A 21,325-nucleotide genomic window follows, 5' to 3' on the forward strand; every position below is an offset into this window, starting at 1 on the left:
TTCAAATTAATTTTGAAAATTTACTGACAATGGACCACTTGCCAGAGAATCGCCCAAATAGGCTAGATTTAGCCAAAAATAGGCTGAATTGGCATTACTGGTGGCAGAAGACGAAAATTCGGTACGACCTGAAAACGGGATTTTTTTTTTTTTTTTTTTTTGCTAAGGGAATTTTTTGATTTGGTACGTCCCGTTTTGTATGTCGATATTCCAGAACATGATGAGAGTACAACGTTGTAATACGCACTGGTAACGAGGCTTCATCGGTATACCAACCGCGTGAGATTACAATTACGTCCTTTCCGGTGTCCGTTGCGGCGTATGGTTGTTTGTACTATTTTAGCTCTCTTTTCGTTGTTTTCTAAAGCAATGGCACAAGCTAGAGAACGTACCTTTATTATGGTGAAACCTGATGGCGTGCATAGAGGACTAGTAGGAAAAATTATTAAACGGTTTGAGCAGAAGGGATTCAAGCTGGTAGCTTTGAAGTTTGTATGGGTGAGTGTAGCTATTGTTAAATTCAGGAAAATATAGCATGATTAGAAGGTATAGTTGCATCGAAATTAGTACATAGTAAAATTAGGTTTTATTGACGACATGCTGGTGAAGCAGCAATATTTTGATCGCGTTATAGTACTTCTGCGTAGCGAAGAAATTTAAGATACGTGACACGTGGGGATAAGGTTACACGTTCCTTGTAATATTGAAGCTCTTACTCGTGCAGTTGTTGAAATATAATAGCTAACATGTGAACGTGCTGGTTTACTTTGGGCACACCACATTTTGGAAGATTCGCCGGTGAAATTCGATACTTTGTGAGGAAAGACATAAAGAACAAATTTCTGCAGGAGGTAGAATTAAATGCAAAATAAAATAGACGCATGTTTGGTTTACAGGTGTAGGGGTACTTGTGTAAAATCGTTACAAGGGCTGTACGACGTGTGCATAGAAACAAGGCTGCATTAGTTACTATTTTCGGCTGATATTTACTTTTGACGCACCACTCGAAATGTTAAAAATTATACTTCTTTTTTACCTTATTGTCTCCTAAATAGAATATAATACTTTTTATTGTTGTTAAACAACATTTGTTGCAATGGACAACGTCAAGAGTATACAAAATATATACATTTAATATATAGGTACATAACTAGTCACTTTCTAATTCTTTTTCAAATTCTAAGGCAAGGTTCTAGAACAGAGGTCCCCCTTCCCATTTAGCTGTAATAAAGACTGAAAACAACGTGCCCTGCGGGGCTCTAACCCGCCTTCACTCGCTGACGCTCGCTCAGCAATCCCATTTGAATTAAATATTAATCTTTGGTACAGAAAGAAACCATCCTCGATACTAACCTATATTTGGGGGGGGGGGGGACGTGTTCTAGAACCTTCCCAATTCTAAAACTATACACAGCTATTTCAATGATCCAAGATTTACAGTGTTTCTCAAAGTTTCTATTACACATACTACGAATTTCTGTAGGTAGAAGGTTAAACATCTTCATCACTCTTTTGTGTTTTACTTAATCTGAAATGTGGTGTGTCGAGGTCGTCTCCGTGTCTTGTATTATAACAGTGCATTTTATTTCGGGTACTGAGATTTTCCAAGTTTTCTCTAATACACAGGAGCTAGCTATAGATATACATTGAGGGCACTGTCATGATTTGCATCTCTTTAAATAAAGGTCTGCAAGAGTCATTATCACGTAGTCCCTTTAACACACTTGTTGCCTTTTTTGACATTTAAAGACTGTTTGAGCACCAGTTGAATTACCCCATAATATACCGTAGAGCAATAGAGAATGAAAGAAAGCATAATAAGCTGGACAATATTTTTTTACTAACAACAGTTTTTAGTTTACGTAATATATAATGGTTATAGTTAAGGAGACGTACTTCCCATTTAGGGAAGGACGAGAAACACCATACTTTCAGGAATTATTCATTGACTATCTAGGATGTTAAAAAGTAGGTAATATACTGAGTTCTTGCCCTTGTACTTAGGGTGTTTAGGTAGTGCAACAGTAAGATGTATCCTCGTACACGGGAGATGAGAAGTAGCTGTTCTTAACTATTACCAAAAATCATGATTTTTTTTTAAAAAAAAAAACATTTTTGTTCATTTTTTTTATTATTTAAATCTATTTTTTGGATTCAAATCAAATCTTTCTCCTCGTAAATTACAAGTCGCGTACTGAAGAAAAAGCATTAGGAATTAGTATTAAATGCTAATTATGCCATTTAAGTGAAAGTGTTAGGGTTGAATTTTGAATTAATCCCCAATTGTTAACCTATATCAATCCCAAACAATGTTTCTTAACCCTTTTAAATTACTGCTTTTTTAAAGGTAAATTATAGACTTTCAGTCAAGCAGCTACAACGTCATCCCTATTTATCCTAGGATCATGGTTCATGCCTCATTCTCTTCAGAATAGAACAGCCTTTGAAACGGTAACATTCACATTTCCCTATCGTGTCCTTGAAGCGGGAAACTTTGAGAGGAAATGGGATTTTTCTTACCTTTTTTTTTTTTTTTTTTTAAATTTTGATCCCCTCTGGACTCCCTTGTGTTAATGCACATATCTCAAAATCAACTGGGAAATACTAAGGGATGTACTAAATGTGTGTATAAAATTTCAAGCTATCTTGAATAGTAAAGGCGAGGAAAATATTTAACAATGAGCTAAGAACACCCTCACAATGCCCCAGGTAACCCGCATGTAATATAAATATCTCTTCAGACATCACTATTTATCCTAGGGTCGTGATTTGTGCGTTATTCTTTTCAGAATAAAAAAAAAATATTTTCAATCGTACCATTCAAATGTTTCCATCGTGTATCTGTGGCAAAAAAATAACGAAAAAAGGGATTGTCTGTTAAAAATTTCCTTTTTTACCCCTCTGGACCCCCTTTTTTTAAGGTAGAGATCTGAAACGCAAAAATAGTAAGGGGTGCATTGAATAAATGTGCAAAATTTCAATCTTCTAGGTGCAAAAGTAAGCCCGCGAAAAATCTCCCAAATTCCCGTATAAAACAGTAACAGTTTCATGAAACATCCCTATTTATCCTAGGATATGGTTCGTACATCATTCTCTTCAGAATAGAACAGCCTTTCAAACGGTACCATTCATATGTCTCCATCTGAATCGCGAAAAGAAGCTATTTTCTTAATCTTTTTACATTTTCCTCTCTGGACGCAGAGATCTAAAAACATCTGAAAAATACTAAGGGGTGAACTGAACGAGTGTGCAAAATTTCAGTCTTTTGAATGTAAAATGTAAGCCCGCCAAAAAAAAGAGAATAATAGGCATAACAAAAAATATCTTTTTAAATTTATGATGTCATTACACACTACGTCTCGACGCAGAAAGGCGTGAAAGCATATGTAACATGTTCTACAATGCCTCCAGTCTTGAAAAAAAAAGTTTAGTAAAAAGTAAAAAGGTTTATTGGTACTTTTTAAATCGAATAATGAAGATACAGTTTTTAATAGAATAAAAATAGGTAATATAATTTAAAAAGTTAAGCATTAAGGGCCTTCACTACAGCGAAATTAAACTACCGCTAATTTTAGAGCTTTTCTGAAATATCTTCAAAACAAATAAAAATATTCAAAAAGCAGAAACGTAGTGAACTAGACAATACTATTTTGCATGCGATACCTTTACCACAATTCACCTATCTGCTTTTGGTATGCCGCTATTTACAGAACCCGCAAAAAATGCTAAATCTATCTACAGTTGCAAATCGAAAGCAGATAGATGAGTTGTGATAACGGTATCACATGCAAAATCGTATTGTCTAGTTCACTACGTTTCTGCTTTTTGAATATTTTTATTTGTTTTGAAGATATTACAGAAAAACTTTAAAATTAGCGGTAGTTTAATTTCGTTGTAGTGAAGACCCTTAAGGAAAAAGTATAGCAACGTTCATCAAAATGACACTTTTTTTCACAAAAGTTACTGATATTTGGGAGGGGCATATTTTTAAGAAATTCAAACTAACTAAGTTTGAGGCACGAAATACATAAATTTTGCCTAAAGTTATAAATCTTGATAAAAATCGGAGAGGGAATAGGACCCCTCTAAATACGCCCTATTATCTAAGAACAAACAAGCAGACGCGCACACGATAGAACTTCCGTCTTAAATGTCGATGGTGATTTCCCCGTTGGAATAGTTAACGATTTAAAAACCCAAACCCATTGTTACGAAGAGAAGAAAGCAGGATTGCTCTGTTACCCGTTCAAAACGGGATTTTCCCTAATCATCTAGTGCATGACATTTATTTTCATACTATGCTGTACATACTGTACATTTGAGTCTCCCATAATCAAAATAACAGAACAGAAACGAGATTTTATTTATTTTCACTTTAAATTATTTTATTTCGAAATTTGATTTAAATCAACTATGTTTCTTTAAAAAACCAAATGATTTAAATCAGACGGATTTAAATCAATCAACCCTGCTTTGGATCGAAATGGATTCCTAACAATTTTACAGAATGGCACTTATTCAATCATTTATGTTGTTAAGATGAAAATACAAGAAATCAGTTTTTGATTCATTTAATAGGGCCTATTACACTTTAGCCATACTAAACACGTTTCTAACATTTGAGTGTTTTTAGTTTGAACATTTTTTAGATTTTTATCAATGCTTAAGACAGTTGTATCATCAGCATACAAAACTGTTATAAGGAAAAAAATTTGGAAAATCATTAACATAAACTAGAAAAAGAAGTGGCCCCTGGACACTTCCCTGTGGTACACCAGTTGTTACGTCCAAAAATTCGTAAGTTGAATTACCAACGCGAACAGCTTGTTTTCTGTTACTAAGATAAGAAGTAATCAGAGACACTTCTTTTTCTCTAACCCCATAATAGTGCAATTTTGAGAGGACTATATCATGTGACACTGTATCGAAAGCTTAGTTAAATCTAATAGTGCTGCACAAACATTCATATTATTTTCGAAACAGTCTAATACTTGTGATACTATATTTTCAACAGCTTTAACTGTAGGACGACCTTTTCTAAATCCAAATTGAGAGGAATGAAAAAGCTCATTCTCTTTAAAGAAGGTTCATCTTTGATGCATTGTTCAAGAACTTTCGAAACTATCGGTACTAAAGAGATTAGACGATAGTTTTTAACCTCGTTTTTATCATCCTTCTTATGTACTGGTACAGTTATAGTATATTTTAGGCAATCTGGAAAAATTCCCTCAAAGAGCATCCAATTTAGTAGGTAAACCAAGGATTCTATTATTAGGTCAATAAGTTATTAGTAAGTCCATACCAGTCTTCGCTGCTGTTTCAATTTATTGATAACTGAATAAACAGTTCTGGCATTTACGAAGTTCCACTGAAAGTGAGAGAGAATTTTGTTTTTATATTGCAATGGTAGCATACTACTTAAATCTATTTTTACCCGTATTTTCCGTAGAATCGTCATTAGTCTCAAAGTTAGTCATAATATTTATAAAGTATGTATTAAATTCACTTGGAGATATAGATATTCCATCTTTTGTAACATTGTTTCCAATTTCTTGTATCATCGGAGGACCTGATTTTGTAATGGACTATGTTCATAGGGCCAAGCTCAATCCACAGATACACGACGGAACGTTCGGTTTGATATAACATGTATTTAACACTAAGCAAATCTACAATTTAACTATTTATATTACAAGCGTTGTTGAGTTATTATGATAATTGTGTGACGGATTTATATAGTTCAATAACACTTAATGTTCGTAGATAACGTCTTTGTATTGCGCTGTTGCGCTAAGAATGATTTTGATGAATGCTAAATGAAATGCAGTGTTTCAATCGCGGCTGAGCTGCTTGCTCCCAGCCTATGTTTTCAATGTCCACTTGCTAACTGTCCACTGCCCTTCTCTCTCTCCGTTAGATTTTAAAAAGAACCAACCCAAAAGAAGAAAATGTCCCTGGCTTCTTCCTTTGTCCACAACCCTTGCTATGAGGGCGAAAGTCAATGGATGGGGGTGAAGGGACTATAGTTCTTGGGAACTGTTGGCTTTCTTGGTTACAACACACACGAGAAAGAAAAAAATACATGTCTTTTAAAACTGAACAAAATCCACTGCTATATACACCAACAAATCTTTTTTGTCTTTTTTGGGCGCCACTCAATTAAATAGCCTTTTAATGTACCCAGGAAGTTTTTAAAGGCTTCTGTTATGTCACTACTTTCTACAAGATTATTATTCCAGTCAGTTTCTTTTAACCTAGACCTTAGATTTTTTACATTAGTCTCACCTAATAATCTAATTTTCTTGGTAACGCAGTAGTTTCGAGTCTCTTGTGATTTCACTGGAAACAAAGGCCATACTCTTTCATGATCAGACAGTAAAGCCTGTACAGTGCCACATGATACGCTATTCTTTTTTGATTGATGATAATATTATCTAAACATGCTAATTCCCTTGTAGGTTCGTCATTAATATAGTAGAAATTGAGACCTAAGGGCATTACAGAGTATTGCTTTTGCATAAAATATATTTATATCCCCTACATAAAATAATTTGTAATTTTTCTATTTACTGAGATGGTTATCTAAGTTTTCCCAGGCATTGAGGAAAACATCCACATCTGATTTAGGAGTTCGGTCCATAGATACAATTATTATCCCAATACTTTTAAATAAAACACCAACTACTTCAAAATTTTGATTGATGCAAAATTGGTGTAGATTAAGAACAGTATATTCAATTAATAATTCCTTTTTAACATAAATGCTTACACCACCACGTATTGATGATTCTCTACAGTAAATAGTTATTACCTCATATCCCGTTGGTACGTACATATACTTCTCATCAGGCTTAAGCCAGTGTTCATTCACACAGAGTATTTCACAAGGAAAGAGGTCTAAGAAAGTTTCAAGTTCAGCAAGCTTATTCCTTATGGATTGTATGTTTAAGTGCAATAGGAGTATATTTTGCATACCTATATCCGTGCTGCAGTTTTTAATCCAGGTACCGTTAGTTTTAACTTTTATTAAACCATTTATATCAGTAAAATCAACAGGCTTTGTTATATTTGAGGTTTTCACCCGGCTCCAGGTAGTATTACTCATACTTACGGGGTCGGGAAAACTCTGTTTCTCTATATTTTCCATATCATTGAAATTAGTGCTTTAGATTTAAACTTCGTATGTAAATCTTCGCCAATTGTTTTACAAATTTTTTGACAGATGTAATTTTTATCCGCTTGCTTAAAGTGCATGCCATGTTCTGTGAATATTTCTCTTTTAAAGTTACATCTAGTAGTAAAACATTTCTAAAATGGTCACAAAGAGGTTTGAGCTTTGTATTTACGTCTTTGACAGCTACATTAACACACGATTATCTTACGAGGTCAAACCTATGAGGTACATTAACTACTATGACTTTAGAATATTTTACTTATGAGAGTTTACTTCTAATTTTCTTAATTACTTTTATCTCCTTCATTGCATGCCACATCATTAGTACCACTAAACAATATTACATAGTTTTCCATCTTTTCTACAGTTTCACAATTAACACCAGATAATACATCACTAGTTTTTGCTCCTGGTTTAATAAACCCTTGTACTGCTATTTTGTGCTGTAAATTTTCCTGCACCTTACTAGCCAACCTTCTACCGTGACTATCAGCATATATTAAGACTTGGGGAACCATTCTGTTTATCCCTTGTACAGTTTTTTTTTATTGTAGTCGTGTCAAAACACCTTATTGGTTTCATTTCCTGGTTATTTTCAGTTTCCATTTCAGATACCGTGTTACACATATTGTCTGTTTCAAGTGATGATAAAACACTAAATCTATTTGTACATAACACAGATAAATCTATTAGTGTGTCACTACTACTGTTTGAATAATATGCGTTGGGCGACATGAAAATATTGCACATGGCATAGATAAAACTCAAGGGGTCCATCAAAAGTAATTGTAGAAAAATTAAAATTCTTTTACGATTTGCGTATAAATATGGCGTCCAGATGTATGGCAAAAAGTATAGTGCAAGTACACAAACCTACCTGTGCTAGACCTACCTACCTGTACACAGATTCCACTTTCCATTCAGGTATAATAAAGGCAGAAAACAACGTGCTCTACGGGGCTCTAACTCGCGTTTACTCGCTGGGCACTACCATGTGGATAAAATATTAAACTTTGGTACAGAAAGGAACTAACCTAGATACTAGCCTATCTGGGGGGGAACCTGTTCTAGAAACTTCCCTCACATATGTTACCTAACAGTCAGAGCAGGGTGTCCGAAGGGAGCAGGCGCGCCAGCGATGGTGGGCGTACGCGTAAGCAAGGGTATGGAAACATAGGATTTGACAATTATACGAGTGTCAGTGGCACTTGCCATGGTTTCATGCTAGTAGCGCTCCACTTGCAAACAAGATGCAGCTTCTATACATTGTGCAGAAATACACTGCTGGTGTAAACTAGTATCTATAGCGTTTTCGAAACTAGAAACAAGTTGACGTTTCGACAAGCACTTGGTACGCTGTTGCCACTTGATGCACATCCCGGTAAGTCAACAGCTGGAATTGTCCTGAGAGTTAACGAAAAGTAAAATCTCAAAATATTGGTTTGTTTGGATGGATGATGGGATATGTTTGTCGTCCCAGTTAGTGCACGTTGGGAAGAGGGGGAAGGGGGTGTACGCGTGTTTTTTAAATCCCTTTTTAGGTACAAAAAACGAAAGAATAAAATAGTTCCTTTCCTTCTGAAGACACCTGTGTACTAGCGGCAACATTGGAATGTTAAGGTCTGTTGCCAAGGAAACTCTCCATCCACTGTTGCTAAAATGATTTATGATTCGACAATCACTGACTGACTGCAATAACTATATGACGTGGATTCTCTCCTTGAAAGCAAATTTGCACGCGTTTATGAGCTGTCAGTTTGTTTCTAGTTTTGAAAGCATCTTAATACAGTCATCTTTCATATGAGGCGTATAGTTTCTAAATCTGCCATCTCAAATTTTCAAAAAAAAAAAAGAGGTAAGTAGATTTACTGGTATTCCTTTCCATGCCCTACACGATGGTGAAAAGAGTTGTTTGAAATCTTGCCACCTCCACTCTCAATTACTGCTTTAAAGTTCAGGGTATTTTTCAAAAGCCGCCATCTCCACTCAGCAGTGTGTTTCTAAACCCGCCATCTACATTCTATTCTATTCTATGAATTTGAAATGTGCTCAAGCGCAACCAGCTTTGCACAATCTATAAATTGTAAATAGAGTATCAGAGTTCAAAAGTAATAGTCTTAAATAACTAAACTAAAAGCATGCACGGCCAGTAAAACCCTCGCCATTGTACAATTAATAATCGTAAGGATATTAAGTAATGAAGATACCATAGTAGTTGATAATGAGGGCGAATAATGAATCGACGGAGAACCCAAACAGCACACACACACACCACGGACGACGAGACGCGAATCCCCCGCCATCTCCTACTGTGATATTAGGGGAAATGACGCAAATCGAAAGGCACGCTGGGATTGATTGCACAACGTTGTGATAAGTACGAGTCCAGTATGGTGTAAGCATTGATGACGGATGTGCTGTTATTTTATTAACTGCGATATCAAAATAGTAAAACAATGTCTACTCAGATACCTGAATCTGCAGATGTTGTGTTAAAGGCTGCAGAGGTTCCCAGTTCAGGTGTTCGTTAAAAAAAAAAAAAAAAAAAAAAAAAAAAAAAAAAAAAAAAAAAAAAAAAAAAAAAAAACCGAAACCAAGCTAATTGGGCCATGTCGGAAAAGAAGCGACAAGCGTGTTTCCCGAAAGGACCGCCAAAACTAGTTAGGTGTGACCACAAAGGGAAAGACAAAGCATTTCAGTGCAGTAAAGTAGAGAGTTCGACGTGCTTTCATTGCACAATGCTTTCTATGCCACCAAAAATAAAACAGCCCAAGATACATTTATTGTCAAGCATCTTGAAGGGTGGAAAGTTGCACTTTGTTCTAGAAAGCGCCCTTCTACAGGTGTTCGTTCGGGGAAATTGTTCTCATTCAGTTACTTTCTTCGTCTCCGGAAAGCGCAAACTGTTCCTGTGTGTAGAAAATTATTGTTGAATGCTTTGGGTCTAAAGAAAGACAGAGTTCATAGTGTTCTAAAACATTACTATTCCACTGGTGAAGTCTCCAAACCAGATAAGCGTGGCGGTAGCCATTGGCCAAAAGTTTATGGTGAAAAAACGGAATCTGTTGTTCAGTGTATTAAAGGATTTAAAGTCAGAGAGTCACATTACAGCAGAGGGAAAACAACGAGAAGCTATCTTCCTTCTGAGCTGAATGCTACCTACCGTTTCCCTTGGGTGCTGGCTCCCGAAGAACTCCCTAAGAAAACAGCTGATAACAATTCTGGTCCAGGCTCATACTCTGTTTGGGCGCTGATTGTTAATATTGAAATATGACCAGTGATTTGACATGAGCCACGTTGGTGCTTTTGAGACTCAGGTTGTATTATACTTACTTTTGCGTATGCACACGCATACATATACGCAACTGGCAAGCCGTCTGCTCGCAGGAATTCACACACACACATGAATGAAGACGATATTTACTTCGGTAAATTCCTATTTATTGAGTATGAATATGTGTGGGTACGGGACGGAATAATATATTATATATATATATATATATATATATATATATATATATATATATATATATATATATATATATATATAATATGACAACACACAAAATTCTCACTTTAGAGCTAAATGCTCAAACAGAAGAAATTGCACTGCGGCAATCGAATAAGTGAAATGGAGAATAAAACTCTTGCATGGTAAATGTAGATATGCGCACACGATATACGAACACTAGAAACATAGCCCTTGTTTAAATATCATTAGCACTATAAATTCTCTTCGCACTGAGTCGAAGACTTTCACTGAGTAATAATGACAATGGGAAAGGGGAAAATGCTGGAAAAACGCTGGTCAACGAAGTATCTTGACTCCAAAAGGACGCTACATATCCCGAAGGTATCTGTTTGTCCTTTTGCTTCACATCCTATATATTAATGTTGCACCGCGAAGTTCTTCATACTATGACTTCTTGCTGTCACTTCTTATAACGAACTCTTTTTTTTCTAACTCCCCGCTTCTACTGACCCTTGGGAACAACCCATTTTGTGCACTTAGGGTTGACAATGCACTCTATCAAATAATAATTAAAAAAAATGTTTTCTGCATTCATACGCAGTGCCAATGGGTCGATGTTATAATAGAGAACTCTGGCAACATTTTGATTTGGTCCCATGAGAAAGAAGCTTGGAAATGATAGTTAAAAAAAAGTGTAGCAGTCTAAATCGATAAATTCTTTCCATGGTTATAGGATTTTTATGCACTACTGTTATAAGTAAAACGGTTCAGTGGATAGAAGCGAACGATGGTAATTATGTGTATGAGTCATTCCACCTACGACTCCTGCAGTATATGAACGCTTGTTCTCACGGCAGGAAGGATGACGTAAAAGGAGTGCGTGAGAACACGACAAACACAATAGCATTCACACACAATATCAACTTCGTATCCAAAAATATTCCCAATCTTAATAAATGTTATTATAAAAAAGTATATGCGGAACAGTCATGGTGACGAAGACTAAGTTGGAAACTATTTTAAGGAAAGAAAAAAAATAAGTTTGCTGCGACGAAACACTCTGGCCAGACGATAAGAGTTGCATTGAAAAACAACAAGTTCTTTGTTCTATCGAGAGAAACGATAAAGACGGCCGAAGAACACCTGCATACACAGAAAGAATTGAAGTTCTCACCAAAAGGAAAAATAGCTGTTCGTTTCTATGAGTAAAATAATAATTTCGTTGCATGAATAAAAGTTAAAAAGAAATACACTGGTCGTCCAAAAACATAGTTTTGTAGCCGGGCAGACGGTCACATGAATATCAAGAAAATGTACCAAGATAGTGTTGAAGAAAGACTGCAAGTGAAAGTTTTTTCAGAAACATTTTCCGAACAAGACTCAACCTATGATTTGGTGATCCAAGAACGGGCATCTGTTCTGAATGCAGTAGATTAGAGGAGAAAACGAAAGCATCCACATCAGAGGAGGAAAGAGTGAATATGCGCGCAAAACTTTCAGTGCATAAACTTCGTGCTAAAAGCTTTCACAGTGCACTATCACAGCACTCGCTTGATACAGTGACATTTGTGTATGATTGTCAGAAAAATCAGGTGCTACCACGATTACCGGATCAAGCTGCGTACTATAGTGGACAGTATTACAACTACATCTTCACGGTCATCAGAACAAGAGCAAACAACACACTGGGAACTGGAAACGTGCGCATATACACTCGGACTGAATTAGATGCCTCCAAAAGTTCTAATGAAATCGCGTCTGCAGTGTTTGACACTCTCAAAGATGAGAAGTATGACGGTGTCAAACAAGTTCGTTTGTTTGCTGACGGGTGCGGGGGTCAAAATAAGAATGTCAACATGATTGGTATTGTTGCACATTGGCTTTCCGTTAAGGCTCCAAACAGTGTTGAGGTGGTTATGTACTTCCCCATTGTAGGACACTTTCATACCACCAGATAGTTTTCGGAAATATAAAGAAATCAGGAAGAAGAAAATGATCCTAGCACCAAAGGAATACCACGAAATCTACGAGAAATTTGGAAGTGTGCACATTTTGGGGAAGGACTGGGAAACTCTTGACTGGCGCTCAGCATGCTCAGCGGTTATAAAACTTGCAACTTCACTTCACTTCTCCATTTCAAAAACGAAGAGGATTGTGGTGAAAAAGGACTTAACAGACAAAACACGTCACAGTGAAGGGAGAGCTCTTTTACAATAGTGATACTGGAACTTTTGTTCGGTCACTAAACGAGGAAAATCACTGCGAAACATCTCTCCAGGTGTCATCCTCTTGAAGACCGACATTAATGAAAAAAAGTTACAAGATGATGTTCAACTCCGAACCAAACACTTCGGGGAGAATTGGCGTGCTAATTCAGACTTACCCATTTATGTTGATGCTGAAAAGAGACTGATTGCATCAACAGAAGAAAGTGTAGATGAGGATTTGGCTCAATGCCAGTGTTCCGAACATGATTCTGATGGGAACTATATCTGAAAACAATGTAAAGATCACTTTCAGTCCTTTTCTTGTTCGCAAAGGTGGCATTTATTCCGAAGTTCCCATCCTGTTATGTCAGGCTATGTTAGGTTAGGTCCCAGTAGGTTAGATTAGGTTGGTTAGGTGAGGTTAAGTTAGCTTATGTTATGTTAGGAGACGATATTTCTAAACGGGATGGGAACTTCGGATCTGGACCCGTAAATGTAGCTAACGTACTATGATTAGAGCTTCATTTTTTCCTTGTTTGTGCACATTATAATGTCACCCAACAAGTTAAAATCGTTGTTTAGATTCAGTTTATCCCCATCTACTGTTCTGTTCTGAAATAGTTATCAGAAATTATAATAGTAATGATTTGAAAGCAAATAAACCCAAAAAAACTTAAGTATGTTTGTTTCAAGGTCATCCATCTCCATAAGTTGTTTACAAAATCCGCCATCTCCAAACTGCTTTCTGCAATAACCGAGAAATGGGATGAGAAAGATTTTTGTCATTTGGTTGTTATAATGAATGTCCAGAAAGCAGTAAAGTATTTCTAAAAAGAAATTTTTATCTCACATAATCTCTGAGTTATCAGTTTTCCCTGTTTTTCTCGAAACCTTTTATGAAGGAGATGGCGGATTTAGAAACTACGCCTCATATGCACTCATTTGTTTTGCCCGTCGGAAAACACTTGTAATGGTTTTACGCTAGTAACTCCTACACTTAACGTAAAAGTACTGGTGTACTACTTCGTGTTGTATCACCTGCAGAATTTTTTTTTTCTTTATAAATGTCTTTTCATGCAAAATATTGATTTTTAACTGTAAATATTCCAAAATATGGTGCGTTTAAAGCAAACCAGCACCATATTTAATATCTCTCCCAATCTTGCACATATAAAATCTCCGGTGTTACTTTCTAGTTGAGCGAGCGAAGAGGGTTAAAAGCCCCACAGGGCGTGTTTTTTCTACCTTTATCACAATTTACACGAAAACAAGGTGCTCATTTCTGGAGCCGTGAAACGAATTGGGGGAGATATTAAATGCCATCCCTATTTTCCACCGGCAGTGTGTTTCTGTACAGTGTACAGAAGCTGTATTTAGTTTACAAGGGAGCGCTACTAGTATGAAACCATGACAATTGCTATTAAAACTCCTATCTTTAGCGAGACCCACTTGTTTTCACTATCCTCATGTAAGCGTATACGCAACGTTGCTGACGCGTATGCTCTCTTCGGACGCACTACCGTGTGGCCTGCGCTTAGTGGACACCCAGCAAAAGTTTTTTTTGGCAGTAAATTTTGTCATACATCCGGATGCCATGTTTATACACAAATCGTACGTAATTTTTGAACAGTTATTTTTGATGGCCCCCTGAATTTTATCTATACCAAGTGAGATATTTTCATTTCGCCCAGCTCAGATCATTTATGAGACAATAAGAAGGTTGCAGAAAGGAGTTCAGCGGTGATTGTAACAGTGTCAACATCCCCTGATGTGTTGCGCAGAAGAGGAAGATAATTAAGTGAAAAGTGCACATTTTACATTCATTACACATATTTACGTTTACTCAAATTCATCTACACTCATCCTTGGTGGCGAAGCGGTTAGCGTACGCGCCTCTGGCGTGGGAGATCCGGGTTCGATTCCCGGCTTGAGCTCATGTGGTTCGGATTCCACGTTAGTAGGTCCACGTCTCATATAGCCTCGCTGCTGAACGGAACATTAAACTCAATATCAACTCAACAACTGTACTTATTTATTTTTCACTTTTTCTCACTTTTACAGCCTGACCATCTAGGTAGCTGGCCCTCCTTCCCGATTTTGACTTTTATTCTTAGCGATTATGACAATACGATGATTTACCTGATTTTGACGTTTTCTTCAGTTACTTTATGGTCATACTGAATTCTATTTTTTAACTTACCGTACGTCAATTTCTTAACAATCTAATTCGGGCACTTCGACTCTTAATTCGGCCAATTATTGCAAATGGCGACGTCTGCCATTTGTGAATTTTAATACAAATAATTCATTTTTACACAAATAATTCATTTTTTGCGTTTTTAGCACAATTGACCTGGTGCAACAAATAATTAAACACCATTAAAAGTGAAGAATACTAGACAATAAGGAAGTTAGTGAAAGAATTGTAATTTTTCAACAATTATTTCGAGTGGTTTTCCAGAAGTAAACGTGCACGGACGTTAAATTAATTTCGTTGTAGAGATAATTTGTTAGTTCAAATTTGGTATTTTGATTTACTAATTCGTTGCTTGATAGAGGATCGGTAAGAAAATGAACGAATTTGTAGAAAATGCACACTAGCAATTCTTCGCAGTATTTCTGCAACAGTTCGCAACTGCTGCTTTTCATCTCCCTTTCACATGGATACTTCTTACTGTTGCGCTACCTACAGAAATGCTTGTATATCAAGTGGTAATAGAACACACAACAAATCCAGGTCATGTTGAGTTCACACTCCAAAATGGAGTGTGAATACAGCGTGATGTGGGTTTGTGTTGTATTACCACTTGTACAACAAATACAATCATTTTTCTAGTTAGTGCAACAGTTAGTGCATGGAAGATGCGATATGCGTTCAATTCCCTCCACTCATACATTAAGTACAAGGGCAAATTTCAGGAATGAAACGAAAAAGAGAATAAGGACCACGAAGCATTCATTTTCACATACCTCAAATGGTTGGCGGATCTATACGAGCCACTTCCAACAGAAAGTTATGAAGCCACGTTGTGAGGGGATACTTTTTCTTGAAATGAAAGGAGGCCAGATGTCCGACGAGATAGTGTCTTTTGATCCCATATCTTGGAATGCTGTCCTTTGCGTCTCGCCACAACCGCTCGATATTTTGCGTATGAGCGCCAGTAATGGGATCTACGAAATTAAGGCTATGATTCACTGTGAAGTGCTGATATCCCACCTCAGCCAACCTATCATATGACTTCCAGCAGTCTCTATGAATGGTTGTACGAGGTTCCACCCACTGTTGAAGAACGCCTAAGAGCTCTTCAGCACAGCATTGCTAGAACCAACCTCGTAACCTCCAAAAACCCACGTGCCATCGATCACACGACCGCAGTGATTTTTGCGTCTCCCGAACTTGGATTCATCTATCTGAACTGTTATCCCTGGACCCCAAAGTTTAGTAGAGGAATCCATAACCCAACAGACGCAAACCTCACGACAGAAGCTAAATCAATCGACATATGTTCTGCAAATATTCAGATTCATAGTAGCATTACTGATGTTTGGACGACTATTCAAAACACCAGTAACCCATAAGGGGCATCACTGTTAAAAAAATCGAATTTAGCCCTAGAAAAAAAAAAAAAAAACGTTCTTTTGAAAAGCGAGGAGGAAAAACGACACTTCGTCTTTCCCCTCGAATTTCCAATGAAACGCGTTCTCTGACAGCGAAACACATTTCTTTCCCTACAAAAAACCGCGTCCCTACAACATTCAGAACACAACTTACCTATCGGAAGCAGTCCATGCTCGTGCAACACAGCTATTCCTTCACTTCCTCTTTCCTTTGTGGTTATTTCGACTATACGATATTCAGATAAAGTACATTCGTCACACGATGGCATTGCCATTATGACCGCACCGGTACCCGCCATTTTGTCTCTTCTCTCTTATTCTGCCCTTCCTTCTTGCGCATACTACTGCCGCCACCTACATCAACGTGCGTATGCATTCACTGACGTCACCCAAACATTTGAACTCTTTAAAATAAATAAATAAATAAATAAACAAACTTGAAAACACAACGAGAGGCGAACTCAGGTTTTATTTTCCAATCACTCACTAACTAAATCAAAGTCGCCTTGTAACCTTTTTAACATCCTAGATAGTCAATGAATAATTCCTAAAAATATGGAGTTTCTGCTCCTTCCCTAAACGGGAAGGTCGGCTCGTCGCAATTTCCTTACGTATGCATCAAGTAAATACTATATTTTGTGATGTAACTAACACTGGAGATCTTATATGTAGAAAATTAAAGAAGATAACTATGAGCCTCAACATAATTCATTATGATGTTACGTTGTTTATTATTAGAGACACTGTTTTTTTGGTGACACGCGAAATGTATTATTTTGTATGAAAATGCTATGTCCCTAAAATATATATTTTTTCACCAGTGGTTAGGCCATATAACGCTCGCGATTCGGCGCGAAATTCTGTCGAATTAACGAAATTTGCAACAAGATTCAATATTCCACGAGATTTACGCAAAAGTGACAAGTTTTGACGCTTTTACGGTTTATTCATTACCATTTTTTCTCCCTTCTGCATACTTGAACGTCAGTAAACGCTATTAGGTCGTCATTTGTCCGCCACAATGAAATATGGAACTGCCGGATGTCTGATGGCAACCCTCCCTCAGTTTGTCTGTTTCTTGGCTGCAACGATTGTGGTCTCAGATTTGCATCGTATGCTTCTGAACGGCAAAGCAACCGGTACAGTGCCCCAAAATCACATGTTTTGATAGAGCACAATAATTGAAAGATCATGATTAGTACGTTTTTGAAGTACGTCAAAAATGGTTGTGTGTAAATTTTGTAATATTAAAGTAGAATATTCGTAATGAACAAATATAACACCAGAAAACATTGAAGAAATTCTTACCTGTTATTTGCATAAGTAAACTGTAAATAGTAAAGCTATTTTTTTTATTAATGTTCTCTGTATTCGTTTTTTTTTAAATGATACTTTTGTTCAATGAGTATGCGTAGCACTATTTTCTAAAAACCCAAATATTGTTTAATATAGTCATGCATGAGCTCATGTCATCATTGATGAGTGGAAATTAAGGTGAAATAAAAGGTAACTATTGTAATTGCCAAGGAAAATAGTGTTCATACATTGAATTTTTATTCACCGATTTTAGCCCGCTTTACGCATATTTTCATAACGAAATTACGAATTTTTATTTACCACAAAATCGTGTCTCTAATTATTATTATTATTATTATTATTATTATTTTTCGTGATAGTGTAGCAACTTAACATTTGTCTGCTACGATTACCTTCATATTGAGTACGCATTAAGATAATTCTTACAAATGTGTTGTTCAGTTCTTATTGTTCGTATGACGTATCGAGGTTGTGAAGGACGAGACTTACTATTAACGTAGGCTCCGAATCACAACCAGAGAAAAGTGCACGTGCCCGATGGGAAAACAAAAATTAAGGTAAGCTTTTTACGCGCTAGTTGCTCGATGAGGAAGACTTCTTTAAAAAGGATAAGGTCGGGTTAACTTACTTACTTTGTTAAAATTAATAGTGTAATTTCTCGTGTGTACGTGGTTAGCGACTGGAGCAAGCACTGAAGTTCACCCAAAATTAAACTTCAGTCATTCACTTTTATTAATTATCCGTGTCTCTTACTATAAAGGGCTTAACCGTGGGTAATTGTACTTTTTTTTAAAAAAAATTAAAAAGTTCTACAATCGGTGAAGAGATCATTCAAGTTGAGTTGATTTTAACGTCCCTTTCAGCAGCGAGGCTATAAAAGACGGGACCTACAAATTAACGTGGAATCCGAACCATATGAGCTCCGCTGGGAATGGAGCCCGGGTCTCCCACGCCAAAGGCGCGTACGCTAACCACTTAGCCACGAAGGGGCTCCAGATTATTCAAGTTAAACCCTCAGAGTATAGGTTGTCCCCATCCACATTATTTCGACTTCAAGGGAACTAGATTAGAGCCAAAATGTGTACTTAACCTAACCCACTCTAGCTTAATTGAAACTGTTGACAAAAGTGATTACGTGGATAATTTTTCCAGGTATAGGTTCCGTTAGCCACGGCCATCTTAGGTTTACTATGATATAAGTAATAGCGGTGGGTTTAATGAATCCTTTTTCCAAACCTCAAGTTCATATATAGATCCCCTCAGGAGGTTTAATTTTTGGAATGAACTTGAAATTGCCCGTCGTGGATGGCATTTTTACGCACATGCGAGAAATTACACTTAATTTTAACAAAATGTGTCCAAATTTCCTTAAGTGAACCTGACCGTACTCTACTTAACTACACCTTTTAAACGACGAAGTCTGAAAGTGTCTTGCAAAGTGTATCCAATTTTTGAAATAAGCATGTTATCACTATATTTCTTAAAGTTGTATTGCCAGGATCAGGTGGAATAAACACCGCCAGGGGAAGTTCCGTTGGAAGATCATTTTTCCATGTCCTTGCGTGTTTGTATGTTTTTGTTCTTCAGTGTCAATTTGAATTTTCGAGACTGTTGTTTCTACATAACACTAATATTTTTTCAGACCAAAGTCATTGTGTTTCGTCGTTCTTACAACCATTGGCGTAACTAGGATATTTTCCTGGTAGGGGCCATGGCCCTTTAGTTCTGAAAACAAGAAGAATGTTTTAGAAGACCTTGTTATGTTTTTATATTTCCTTCTGAGTCCCCTTTACCCCCCACTCATCATCTTTTCAAGTTATTTATTTATTTATTTATTTATTTATTGAACAAATTCCCAGATACAGCATAACTTTGCCATTTTACACAGGGACATGCTAACAAAAGAAAGAAAAAAAAACAAACAAGACAACAATAACAACAACATAGAAAAAAGAGTGTAAAAGTAAAACTATTCCGTCAAAGCTCGTTTAATTGCTCTTTCAAACACTGGGTAGCTCGAAAAAATGTCCACATCAGTTGTTACTTGATTATAACAGTTTGGTATTCTATAAAAAAGAGACCTCTGTATAACAGCCAACCTAGGACGGGCAAGATGGAATAGGTGGGTATTCCGGGTGATGCGGGAAGGGACACGTAAGGATAGTTCCTGAAGTAATATTTCCGATCTTAAGCTTCCATTAACTATTTTATGTAGATATTTCAGGTCAGAGATAATTCTGCGTACTTCAGGAGTCTGAATATTAAGATGTCGCAAGAGCTCCTTCTTAGATAATATTCGAAGTCCAGGAACACGAAAACGGACTATAGCGATGAAGAAATTGAGAACAGAATCAAGTCTGGAGAGATGTGTAGGTGCTGCCATGGCCCATATGGGAGAGCAGTATTCGATCTTGGGCGCTATTAAAGTCTTATAAAAAGTTGCTAATGAAGAAACAGTGCGTAGTTCGGTGAATCGATAAAGAAGTCCCAACACGCGCATTGAATTCTTTAGTATTGAGGAGATGTGGTCAGAGAATGTGAGTTTTGAATCAAAGATGACACCAAGATCATTGTGACTAGCAGAATGTGTGATAGGGGAATTGTTGATATGGTATGTGGAGGGGACAGGAGACTTTTTCAAAGTAATAGTAATACTGTCACATTTCTTACTGTTGAGTTTCAAGTGCCACATTTCACACCAGCCTGTAAGGTAATTTATGTCTTCCTGTAGAGCAATTGTGTCATGGAGACACGATATTTCTCTGAATAACTTACAATCGTCAGCAAAAAGCAGAAGGCCACTAGGTTGAGCTGATAAGTGCGTGTAGAGATCATCCATATACAGGACAAACAGCAGAGGCCCAATTACACTCCCCTGAGGCACCCCTGAGATCACGGGTTGGGGGTTAGAAGTCGCCCCTGAAAGAACAACTCTCTGTTTATGGTCCTTCAAGTAACTTGTGATTAGAGAGAGAAATTTGCCATGTAAATTAAACCTATTGGAGAGTTTATGAAGAAGATGAATGTGACTCACAGAATCAAAGGCCTTCGAGAGATCAAAGTAGATAACATCTAATTGAGTATTGTTATTCATACATTTGACTGCACAGGAAAGAAGAGTACTTAAGTTTGAGAGACTTGAGCTTTTCGGTAGAAAGCCGTGCTGAGAACTATGGATGTAAGGTGAGGTGAATTTAAGTAGCCTGTCTTTAATTATTTTTTCGCAGATAATTGATATTACAGAAAGAAGAGATATTGGCCTATAGGAGGATACATGATCTTTAAGTCCTGATTTGTATATTGGGGTCACGTGAGCTAGTTTCCAACTGGTGGGATAATACCCTTCCTTGAAGCATCTATTGAATAAGATAGATAGAGGAACCGCAATAACTGAAGCAGTTTTGTTGAGAAAGAGAGGACTAATTTTATCGGGTCCAAGTGATCTATGTGGAGATAACGATAGCAAGAGAGCCAGAACTTCGCCTGGGGTGGTAGAGAGAATGGATAAGGTGTTAGAACAGATGGGTTGGAGAGGGG

At 36.9% G+C, this 21,325-nt stretch overlaps 1 protein-coding gene across 1 annotated transcript in view; it reads left to right on the forward strand.

Annotated features, from left to right (window-relative positions):
• The first annotated feature begins 256 nt into the window (after positions 1 to 256).
• awd (nucleoside diphosphate kinase) overlaps positions 257 to 21,325 on the forward strand; it is a 64,026-nt gene continuing 42,957 nt past the window's right edge. Inside the window, exon 1 of the mRNA XM_081728595.1 lies at positions 257 to 498. Within this exon, the coding sequence (XP_081584721.1) occupies positions 322 to 498 (177 nt within the window). The 5' untranslated portion in view covers positions 257 to 321. The remainder of the gene's footprint in view (positions 499 to 21,325) is intronic.

This window comes from Thermobia domestica, chromosome 10 (genome assembly GCF_964235325.1).
Source record: "Thermobia domestica chromosome 10, izTheDome1.hap1.1, whole genome shotgun sequence".
In the NCBI taxonomy this organism is placed as follows: Eukaryota; Metazoa; Arthropoda; class Insecta; order Zygentoma; family Lepismatidae; genus Thermobia; species Thermobia domestica.